At 40.0% G+C, this 12,676-nt stretch overlaps 1 protein-coding gene across 1 annotated transcript in view; it reads left to right on the top strand.

Annotated features, from left to right (window-relative positions):
* LOC143816889 (fidgetin-like) overlaps positions 1 to 12,476 on the top strand; it is a 151,506-nt gene extending 139,030 nt beyond the window's left edge. The window contains exons 3-4 of the mRNA XM_077297840.1: positions 3,627 to 3,728; positions 6,842 to 12,476. Coding sequence (XP_077153955.1) covers positions 3,725 to 3,728; positions 6,842 to 9,024 — 2,187 coding nt within the window. The 5' untranslated portion in view covers positions 3,627 to 3,724 and the 3' untranslated portion in view covers positions 9,025 to 12,476. The remainder of the gene's footprint in view (positions 1 to 3,626; positions 3,729 to 6,841) is intronic.
* Positions 12,477 to 12,676: the final 200 nt, after the last annotated feature.

Here is a 12,676-nt window from a genome sequence, read left to right as displayed (position 1 = left end):
TTTGGCTATCCCCCATGGTCTTTATGAAAAAGGCGAATGGAGAAAATACACAGAAGGACAACAATAGGCCCAGAGGGACTTGCTCATGCAGATGTTGGGAAAGCCAGTATTCCTAGCCAGAGGGCAAGAAATACTTTGTGCATAGGGACAGATCTGTATGCCTGTAATATAATCAACAAAGTCAGGGGGGGGAAGGTCTTGCCAGCGCTGAAATTTTGGAATTTGTTTTGCCCTCAGCAAGTCTCTCAATCTTGTCTCTGTTCATTACTTGTAGGGGGGAAAACTGATCAGCAGAAAAATTGTGCAATTAAAGTTACTTATCCTGCAGACATTGACGTGTGATTAACATTCTTCCATATTGCTTTCATTAGCTGCTTTGTTCAGTGAGCGTGGAAAGCAAGAAGGCAAGAATTTCTGGCTGAATTTTTTTTTCTTTAGTTGGCAATAAAATTCAGAAAATAGAAACAAAAGACATGCACTTTCTGCACTTTAGCTCTCATTCAAACGCAATTTTTCTTGTATGCAAAAAATCTGTCGAACTCTCATCAGCGTAAGGTCAGTATATCCCTTTTTCCATCAGTGATTTTATTGTAAGCAAATTAAAAGTTGCAAAAGTAGGAGTGATCAGAATGGCCAGGCACAGCTGCACTGCTCCGGGACTATGAATAGATGCCGGCTCCGGAACTTCGGGTGCCACTCCGCATAAAGTCCAATAGTAAATCTCCAAATGCAAATATGAGGAAGAAGTGGTACAGGCACTCACAGTCCCATTTATACCCTTTATTTGGAAATCACATAAAAACAGCAAGGAAGTGTGAAGAGGAGACACAATGGACGACGGCCGTTTCGTGCCGGTGTGCCCTTCTACGGGTCCTAACCTAAGACCTGTAGAAAGGCACAACGGAGCGAAACTGCAGTCATCCGTTGCGTCTCCTGTTCACACTTCCTTGCTGTTTTTATGTGATTTCCAAATAAAGCACATAAATGGGACGGTGAGTGCCTGTACCACTTCTTCCTCATATTTGCAAAAAGTTGCAAAGCTTCCCCTGCCCGTTGCAATTTTTAGACTAGAGAACACAAGAATGGTGCACGGATCACATCCCATTGACTTGTATGGATTATTTTGATTTGTAACTCTGATCAAATCAGGTATTATTACTTTACTTTCATACATGGCACAATCATATTCTACAGTGCTTGACTTACAACATCATCATCCCTATTGGGGCTCAAGCTAGATTCCCTATCAGTATGTCTTCGGAGTGGGAGGAAATCGGAGAACCTGGTGGAAACCCACGCAAACACGCGGAGAACATACAAACTCCTTGCAGATGTTGTTCTTGATGGGATTTGAATGCAAGACCCCAGTGCTGCAAAACCCTATATGTCTCCATGAGTCCAAAGTCCATGGAAAAACACAGACAAGTGAATGGCTTAATGAGCTATACCCTGTACATAGTCTAGCCGTGAAAAACACGAACAGAACTTGTATGGGGAAAATGGACATCTGAATAAGGCCTTACTCCACAGTTTGAAGAATGTGTAAATAAAGATTCGTGCCTAAGAGCGACAAAATGTGCTCATTTTTTTAAAGTCATTCATTTATTTGCTACAAAAAAATTATAAGTATAAGTTAGTGTATGGAAAATATATCCAGTTTGTCCATTGGGCTATGGCAGATAAATAATTTTATTTTAATAACTTTGGCTAACACTAGTGATCAATCTTCCTCACTGCAAAAAAATGGAATTTATGGGCTCCTAATTTTTCTATTTTAGATACTATCAACAAGTACCTCTGGAATTTTTTTCTTTTTCTAGATGCACCTTTTTTGGCACATAATTTTACTGCACTTGTATAACATCCACGAGTTAGGGTAGGATAACACAAGCGTATCAAAAATCATTCAGGATTTCATCCAGAAAAGTGGAACAATTTTTTTCTCCCTTGTCATTGTTGTGTGCAATCCATTTTTTTTACAGCAGCAGCTATTAATCATTTACAGGACCACTTACAGTTTCTATCTTACAGAATTGCAATATATCACTAAAGATTGGATATTATATGGTGTCTCCATATGGCATCTGATTTATTTTTTGCGCACCCATAGACAGGAATGAGTGAATCTTATCCGAGCATGCTGCCATTGCTTTCACACGAAGATTTGCTCATCTGCACTGCTCCATTGAATAACATTGGTCTGGTTTTTTTTACAGACAACACGCAAACCAAAAATATGGTCATGGAAATGATTTGTTAACCCCTTAATGACCAGAGGTCTTTTTGGTTTTGCATTTTCATTTTTTGCTACCCTTCTTCGCAAAGCCATAACATTTTCAGTTTTTGGTCAAAATGGCCATGTAAGGGCTTGTTTTTTTTGCGGGATGAATTGTAATTTTGAATGATGCCATTGGTTTTACCATATCATGTACTGGAAAACGGGAAAAAAATCCAGGTGCAGTGAAATTGCAAAAAAAGTGCAATTCCACAATTCTTTTTTGTTTTGTTTTTTACTATGTTCACTAAAATGCTATAACTGAGCTGCCATTATGAATCTCCAGGTCATTACAAGTTCATAGACACCAAACATGTCTAGATTCTTTTTTATCTAAGTGGTGAAAAAAAATTCCAAAGTTTGTTAAAAAAAAAATTGTGCCATTTTCCGATACCCGTAGCGTCTCCATTTTTCGTGATCTCGAGTTGGGTGAAGTCTTACTTTTTGCATGCCGAGCGAATGTTTTTAAAGATACCATTTTGGTGCAGATACGATCTTTTGATCGCCCGCTTTTGTATTTTAATGCAATGTTGTGGTGACCAAAAAACTTAATTCTGGCATTTTGACTCAGAGGTTGACAGCCGTGAGTGGTTCGCGATTCCACCCGTGGCTGTTACGTGCACATGGCAGCTGTTTTGAACAGAAAAGATGTAGGCTCGCCACTGGAGTCCACATCAAAGTGAGGGTGTCCGACATCGGCATACTATTACGCCCGATGTCGGAAAGGGTTTAAAGAAAGAGAAATGCATCAAAGATGCCTAACAGTTACTTCAGATTGATAAATTTGGCACAAATTGCATTTTTTACACTGATTTGTAAATTCATGCATCCCACAAAACTATTGATACATTTTATCCACTGTGTTAAGTTCAAGCTTCACTGTCTTTGATCAATTTGCATTTGCTCTACCATAGAAATCAAAGCAAAAGCAGTAATAAATTGACGTCCTACTTGCTGTATTAACTGTTTCTTGGTAGCCATGAATTATGGCCGTGAACCCTTTTGACTTTGTTGATCTCTATTTGTCATATCATAAGCTTTATCAATTATTTTTATCAAAATATTTAAAAGATACATCAGGAAACATTAAAAACTATTTTATCTTCCATTATTTCACAGTAAGAAGGTCATCATGACCCTTTAGTAGTAATCCCGATGACTCCACCACAAAAAAGGAATAAGCCTAGTTTTCCTGGTCACTTTTTATCTACAGATATGTTTGTACTGCGTTTAGATGGGGAGTTGAGTGCTTGTACTTTTTTTTGCAAAAGTCAAATATGTATAGTGCAATGTATGCAAAGTGCTGGGTATACTTATTAAATCCATCTATACCTCCCTTCTCTTTTTTCAGATCTGTGGTTTGCAGCTGACGCCAAAGTATATGTGATTTAGGAGCAGATCGTTTTTCTCAGGAAATGCACTTCAACCAGATAAATAAATATTGATTTAATGGGTAAGTGTACTTTTTCAATGCCATTAAGACATGTTAATTATGCATTTTGCAGGGCTTGCTATGACAGTGATGCCTGAGTTTACTAAGCAGGAACTTTCAGAATGTTTCCTCATCAAAAACTTTCCCCCGTTTCTATATCCTTCATAATATAAACTCTAATATTCTATTATTCTATAGCCCAAATTTGTTTTTGTTCTGTATTGATATAAAACAATTGTCAGACTTTGCAAAACTCCAGATTGTTATCACAGGACTACCGTAACAGAGAGGAGCCAGAAGACCACAGTATAATTTCTTTTGGCAGAACAGTGGTTAATCGGCCATGTTGGGAGTTCTGGGAGTCTGAGCTCTCAGCTGAGCTCTGCTAGCCACTCCCATCCCCTTTATAATCTGGATCCTGATTGAAACCCATGTCAGAGCTAGCTTATGCTGCATAGCTTGGGGGACAGGTGTTTATATGAGAAGGAGTTTTGGAGGAGTTATCTGTGACTGTTGCGTGGATTGTAAGTGTGATAATTCCCTTCCCTCCATTTACTATGGTTATTCCCCCATTCTCCACTGCCTGGTGCATTCCTCTGTTATATTTGAGTGAATATTTGTATGCTAGGTATTTCAGATTACCCTTGTTTGTGTTGCCTTGTTTGTTGGGTTGGTGTACTGCAGTGCACAGTAGCACAGAGGGCTGATTCAGGAGATAAGACAAGGATGGCGGCCCCAGCATCTTCACCTTCAGCAGTATCCCAGCGGATAGGGAAAGCTATGGCACCCCCTAGTGGTAGGGACAGGGAAGGAGCCCCTGGTCTCGGGTCACCCGTCAGCTGAGATGTGACAATTGTATACTAAATATTGACACACATGACTGTGAAAATCCAGAAGGCCATTACTAGCAATCACTGGAGATGTGATTGTGTGCATGTTTAATTATGCTCTGATCTGTCTTCCTAACTCAAGGGCCCAAAGATATATAGAGTTATACTGTTAGGTTTAGTGGCATAATATACCACTTATTGGCCAACATTAATTTTTAGCTGCAAGTAATGCTCTTTAAGAGAATCTGTCAGCAGGTTTTTGCTATGTAATCTGAGAAGTGGAGCGCCCCCAGACTCAGGGTCGCGGGGTACTCAGTACCGGGCCTCTCTGTCTCGGTCCTGGGGTTGTCACGGTGGCTAGACCTGGTCTGTGACCCTGCTAAGGGGCGTCCAATGAAAGGTGTGATGATGGTGCGTGGTGCGTGGTGCAGGGTGCGATGAATAACGAGGACACAGGGTTGTACTCTCTTTACCTCTTTACTGAAGGCTTCAGGATCCACAATCCAGAGCACTGCTAACAGGGCTGGCTGAGTCAGGCAGGTCCGAAGGCACATCCAGCGTTACCTTTGCAGGTGGAAATCAGTGCCTACCTTCTAGCGCCTGTGTGTTGTAGTACCTCCCTGCTGAGCACCACGGGATAGTCCTCACAACTGTTGTTTCTGTTTCTGATGTTCTTTCTCTCCGTCCCCCAGATGATTTGGCTAGGACGCACCCGTATGACGGGTAGGCCTGGAGTTATTCTGGGACCCAAGAGATGCCCCTCTCCCACAATTGCCTCCTATGTCTGCTTAGGTGATTTAGGTGAGACAGCCAACCTATAATTAACTGTCCTGCCGCTGTTTGAAGTAATGCTTGGAGCCCAATACTTCCTCGGCGTTCCGGCCACCGGCTACTCGCCTCAGTAGGATGTTGCCGATCTCGGGGCACGATTCCTACTGGTTCTATTATCCTTTGTGCTGTGATCTCGTTTCTCACTTCTCCACAATAAACCTCGCTTCTTGTCCTTTCTTAAGATACCGCCACAATGAAGTGCAGGCGCGGTTCCGTAACGATCTGTCCTTTTCGCTAGGCCTCTGTCAGGATCCCACCCCTGACAGGGACCCCCCTGAATCTTCCCAAGCAACCTCTTCTCTCACCAGGTGTTGCCTGGGCAAAACCCAGTCAGCTTCTCTCTAACTTCCTATCCAACCCCCAGTTTTACCAGATTGTGAGGAGTGGCCTAATACATAGAACCCTTTGCTCCCCCTGGTGGCCAGAGTGTGAAGTGTAATGTGTGACTGTGATACCTGGTCAGGTGAACTCCTTTAGTGCCATGAGACGTACCATCACTCCCCTTGGTGGCGGAGCGTCAGTACTGCAACGACCAGGACACTGGGGCGCTGAAGAAGCATGATCTAGGGGCTGAGACCCCGATTCCAGTGATGTGTCACTTACTGGGATGCTTGTTGCAGCTTCAATAAAACCAGTGTTTTATCAGCAGGAGATTATTACAAGAGGACTAGTTGTCTCATGTTTTGTAGTCCTCCTGTTCTGTGTAGCCACACACCATCACTGATCAGCAGCTTTCTGCCAATTTACAGTGTACAGAGAAAGCTGTCAATCAGTGCCATGGGCAGAGATATTCAAGGCTCAGCATTCAGAGAACTGGTAGAACTGCAAAAGACAGAGAAAACAGTGACTTTATCAAAATGATAGCCTGTAGCCCAGTAAGTGCTACATCTCTGGAATCAGGGTAGCTGCCCATACATCATGCTGAATTCATATTACATAGCAAAAAGTTGATGCTACGTTACCTTTCCGGTATTATAAAAATTATCCTTAAGGTAAAGGAGTGCCATAAATAAACACTTACTGCTTGAATCTTCCAACTCTCTAGGTCTGTGGCAGTCTTTGCTGGTACTGAAAGTGAATACATGTCATCCATCCAGCTATAGCAGTCATGTGCTGTACATATAAACATCATAGCTGAGACCAAAGCTTGGCTGCAGCATTCAGGTGACTGATGGGTGGAATATTGTCACTGTTGGCAGAAGCGGGGACCTAGATTGGTGGATTCATGGAATAAATGTATTTTTATTTTTTAATCACTTCTCACCTTAGGCTAATTCCAGGAAAATCCAATGAATATGCATGTTCTCTGTGTAAACTGTAACTACTCGCATTATATGCAGCTATGGGTGTTTAGAAGGGAAATGCTGCTTTACCTGTGTTTTCTTTCCTAAAGCCTTTTTTTCAACTTAAACAGTTGACATTGTGCTCCTAATCCAAAATATGGTACCCAATGTGCATTTTTTTTTGTTTCAGCTCTCTTGAAGATGCACTGGACACCAGATCATGCCCAGCCCCTCAACCAGTGGCCAGAGCAGCACCTTGATGTGTCTTCAACAACTTCATCTCCAGCACACAAATCTGATGTGTATCAAAGTAGTAGACAAAGACTGAATTACGCCTGGGCAAATGATGACATATCAGCACTGACTGCTTCTAACCTCCTGAAGAGATATGCAGAAAAGTACTCTGGAGTCTTAGATTCACCATATGAGAGAGCACCATTAAGTACCTACTCAGATGGGGCATTTGGACCTGTTAATGGACAAAAGGGTGACCTTGAACCTTGGCAAATGTCACATGGCTCTGATAGCTCTTATTCTGTAAACTCTATACATGATAGTTTGGCTGGCTCCAAACCAGGCAATGGACACATTGGGTTGGGCAGTCCAACAATTGCATCTGGCAACTTGCCTGAACCACTTTATCCTGGTAGTACATGTGGAGCACCTAATCCTGCAAGTAGTCTTGTGGCACCTCAGGATTATACCTCCACTTATAGTGGTACATACCTCCCATCTGGATATTGTAGTCAACCAACTGCAGCACTTCAAGCAAGCCACCCATCATCTCTTCATAGCTCAGGACTTCAACCTACACATCCTTCGCCAGCTTTAGTTCATGGATACAGTTCTTCTGGCACACTATACAATTATAGCTCAAGCAGCTACGCAGCCCAACCTGGATATGGAGGGATGCATCCAGCACATCCTTCTGGTTATCTGCCTTCAGGTATTGCTGCACCTACACCACTTCCACCTCATACAGCATCCTCAAGACCTACTGTGGTTCCTGGATACACTTACCAAAGTTCTAATTTAGCACCAATCTCAATCACTCCTCTGAGCACCGAGTCGAGTAGTTCCTTAAAACGGAAAGCTTTTGACATGACTGCAGAGGAAAGTGAGGGAAAATACAGAAAATATAGCTATGAACAACCAAAGACTACCTCAGATTCATCATTTTCAATGTCTGACAATGTGCCAAATGAATGCAGAGGCAATGGCTTCAGTCGCAATGGAGAAACTCCTCAGATGCCCTTTAAACCTGGAAAGCACCCATCAGAAGAACAGATAGGAAAGTACAACAGTCAGTCGATGAAGGCAATGATCTCACCTACATACAACGAAGAGGCCCCTTTAAGATCTGGTGAAGCATTTGGTAAGTTCACGCCTCCAGTAATTAATGGTGAACGGAGGGGGACTGAACAAGGACATGTCTTTACACAGAGAATGCAGATTTCAGGGATTAAACCACCAGGATTTTGTAACCCATCAGAGGATCAGTTAAAAAATATGGATCCTCTTATATTAGAACTTGTCAATGATGAAATTGTGGACTGTGGGCCCCCAGTACAGTGGACTGATATAGCTGGCCATGTATCTGTAAAGGCTGCAATTGAAGAAGAATTAGTGTGGCCTATTTTAAGACCTGGTGCGTACACTGGAGCCAACAGACCTCCAAAAAGTATTTTACTGTTTGGCCCTTCAGGTTCAGGAAAAACCCTTTTGAGCAGGTGCATTGCAACCCAACTGGGGTCTACGTTTTTGAAACTCAACAGCGCTGTACTTGTCTCTAAATGGAAGAACAAGAGTGAAAAAGTTTTGCAGACTGTGTTTTACATGGCGAGCTGTCATCAGCCTACTGTGGTTTTTATTAGTGAAGTTGATCTGCTACTTTCTGCCCATATAAGTGAGGAAAATGCTCACTTGAGTAATCTGAAGTCCCAATTGCTTTCCTTCTTGGATGGCATAGCTACCTCAACTGATGATAGCATTATCTTTATTGGAACTTCACAGCGGCCGGATGATATTGATGAAGCTGCTCACCATAGATTTGCTAAGCGGTTTTACATAGCTCCCCCTGATAATTTAGCAAGAAGGCAAATCCTGCACCACACTTTGGCTCAACAAAACTATTGCCTTAGTGAAAGGGAAATGGCCCTTCTTGTTCAGCACACAGAGGGCTACTCTGGCAATGAGCTCATTCAACTCTGCCAGCAAGCTGGAGCTAATCACCTCCATGGTATTTCAGGTCAACTTCAACCCACATCCTACAAAGACTTTGAGGGGGCATTCTGTAAATTGCGAGCTGGTACTTCCCAAAAACAATTAGACTTATATGTGGAATGGAACAAAATGTACGGCTCAAGACATTAACTGTGGAATGAAATGGGTTTAATACTTTGACATAACACTGGCATTGTTTTTGTTTTTTTTTCTTAGGGTGCGCGTGTTGAGTCCTTAACATGAGTGGAGACCTTAAAGAAGTGTTTCTTTCCCTGTAAACTTAAATGTGACAATTTGATGTCAAGCGATGGGCATCTTTTTTACATGGGCGTGTGTACATACATATACATTGACATATTTGTATAGCAATGTTCACACCATTGAATGTTTTTGAGAAAAAAAAAAAAAGATTAGACATTTTTGTTCTTGTTTTCACATTTGGAAACCTGTAAGAGAAAAAGTAGCTCTTCACTGTACTCAGGAGATCTTCTATTTATTGCCAAATCATGGCAGTGCCACTGTAGTTTGGTGATTAGAAATTCAGATGTTCTGCAAGTATAACATGATCTCAAGGACTTGTTTCCACTGGCACATCACAGCCGCTCATATGTTATTGTTTTTATCAGCAGAAAATGATAGCCCCTTCATGGCACTTTGGGGAGCCAAGCTCATACTTGTTATAGATTAGGTGACCAGGAACAAGCACTCAATTGCATTGTACAAGGCTCAAGAACCCACAACTAAGAAGGGATGGGAAAAAAGTACACTGCTAGATAAGTATAGGAACCATTTGTAATTTTTTTACTTGTTTTTATGTTCATGTTTATTTCGAAATACTCAGGAAAAGTTTACTTCCAAAACGAATGTTTATAGGACTCATTTTCAAGATCATTTGAATTAGAGACCATAAAAGTACTTGAAGTTATTACCAGGATTGAATGTATTGCCAGTTCTATCACTCCAGTTATCAGGAACACAATGTCCTACAAAGGTTATCATCCGGTTCTAATGTTTTTCTTAATTATTATTATTATTTGATTGTTACTGTAGTGTATATGGAGTAATGTGATTTCAAAATGTCAGTAGCACGGTAGATTGGAACACAATGTCAGTACCACTTTTTGGATAATATTTGCTGTGTTTCATTGGGTTTATATTGGAATTTATCACGTCTTTTTGTGTTGGCGATGTTTACAACTGTAATATAGTATCATTTGGTACCTACAAAAGGAATTTATAGTATTATCCGCAATTGATCCAAAAGAAGTGGGTAATCCCACCCGTCTAAAAGAATTTAGCCCTTCAGCAAAGTTTCCCTAATATGAAGTGCTCTTGTTCATTACCAACTATAGAAGAAGCAATTTTGTGAGCCTAACCCAATGTTCACATTAATGCTTTACTTTAATCTGGTCATTAACTCCTAAAATGCCTGCCTCCATTATAAATTGGCATTGAAATAGAATATTTATCCATATAGTTTTTAGTTTTGTTCCTCAACTAATCACAGACAATGATTTATATTAAAAAAGGCAAGTGTTTAGAGCAGGTCATTTATGTTTTCATCCAGGTCAATCAACACTCTTGATACCACTTAATACATATGAGCCCTAATATATAATTTGTTGTGGGCCCCTGAAACTATCCAACTTAATATATAGTTTTTGGTCTGTGCATATGAGGCAAAAGGACCTTGTGGACCCCCTTGAGCTCTCTCTGCACCCACAATAGCTATACCCCTCTTACTGTTGATAAGCATTAATAAATATCTTGTTCAGATTACGCACAGAATACAGTGTATATCTTTTAATTTATTTATAACATAATAATTCATTAGTTTACTAGATGAAAGATTTTTAAAAACATCACCTTGTTCAATGACCAAAGATCTCGAAGCTTTTGAGTAAAAAATGAATGTAAAAAAACCAAAGTGTTTAGAGATAAGGATTGCTGTTCATTACACTGAATGCCAAACCACAGTGCTGTCCACCCGTATCTACTATATACAAAGTTCATTCTTCTAACAGATTGTTTACTGATCACTGGTGGTCTTGTTTGTCTCTTTACGTATGCCTCATTTTCATGTGAATATATGTTCTCTTTAAACCAAAGTTTGTTAGTGAATAATATTTTGAAATATTGTAATAGAAAGTTCTATTAGTTTTATAGTACATATTTAATCGCTTGCCTCCTGCCTTCTCTGTAACTCAGTCTGGAGTCAAAAATGATTAAAAATTATACTTTGTTTTCATTTTGATTTAAACCAAAGATGCTAAGAATTTCATTTTGTACAGTTCAACTTTCTAATGAGTTGCGATGTAATGTATGTAATATATTTGGACTAGTGTGGTTAAAAGTTTGCAATGTCCTATGCTGTTCATTCACAAATATCTTGGAATATCTAGGGACTGTGCACAGCTCTTGAGGATTAATAATTTCATGTCAGTAAGCCCATGACTGGCTCCAATGTAATGTGTAGTAGGTTGGCAGTACATCAAATCTAGGTAAGTAGTCTTGTGACATTCACAATCATCTTGACTGTATATTGACAATATCTTGTAGTGTCATTCTTACAAATGTCAATGCCACTTCTTGTATAAAAAAAAACCCTCCTTGCTAGAATGCAATAGCATGTAAAGTTTGGGATAGCAAACATATACAGATCTCATATTTGTATTTGCCCTACTAAATCCTAGTGTATTAATTTCGTAAAGTAATTTTCAATGTAAGGTGGCCATATGGATATATTTTCTCCAGTATATTCAGTCCTCTTTTGGTCTTCTCAATGTCATTTTCATAATAACTATCTTACCATCCATCTTGTTGCTAATTGTCCTCTTTCTCTTTTTTTCAACAACTCTTGCAACGATACTCTTTCCCAATGAGCTATGTCTTCAAGGGACCCGTATTAGGTCTACTCAGATGCAAATATGAATTAGTCGAATCAAAATAATCTTCTGATGTGTGAGAAGATGACATTGGTGGACTCTGTGATCTTCGATCACCATTAATTTCTTCACATATCCAGAAACTTCTGTTTCACATCTCACACCTTTCGTGGGCTTGTAATATTGTCAGAAACCCATGAAGGAGTATGAAATGCAAAAACGGACTTTGCCTCAGTTTGGGCACCAATTCCCTCCAATGCTAGTTATATATGATGTAATATTATTTGCTAAATAAGCACTATTAAAGGAGATAACAACTATTTTGGTGTGTGCCATTGTTCTTATTCACTTCTTGGATATCTGTGGAATCTGCTATGTAGACACTGAGCATCACCTTGTTTTATATTAAATCACAATCCCAGAATTTATGAATGCCTAAATGAAAAATCTGATTAAATATTTGCAGAAGTGCCAGTGAATTGGAACTTTTACCGATCTTGTACCACTGATTTCTATATTGAAAGGATCTGTTGAGCCGTCATGATCATTTGGCTCTGCTAAAAGATTAATTACTGGAAATAATGAAATTCCATATCTATCTATCTATCTATCTATCTATCTATCTATCTATCTATCTATCTATCTATCTACTCTATCACCCCTGTACATATGATTTATTAGAATATCATTAAGCACTGGTAGAGAGCCCATTTTCAGCGGCTCTGACTCAATCTATCCATATTTTACATATGAACCCATTCAGTTGATTTCCTTCTATGTATAACATCATTATTACCCCCACCATTGTTTTTTTGTGGGGAAATGTGGGGAAATGTCTGCATGGTTTCTGCTTTCCTCGACTATAACAAATTTTTGTCTTGGGTTTCATGTGCTGAACCAGGGGCAATAAGCTGATT

The sequence above is a fragment of the Ranitomeya variabilis genome, chromosome 3 (genome assembly GCF_051348905.1).
Source record: "Ranitomeya variabilis isolate aRanVar5 chromosome 3, aRanVar5.hap1, whole genome shotgun sequence".
In the NCBI taxonomy this organism is placed as follows: Eukaryota; Metazoa; Chordata; class Amphibia; order Anura; family Dendrobatidae; genus Ranitomeya; species Ranitomeya variabilis.
This window is presented reverse-complemented; position numbering and strand designations above follow the sequence as displayed.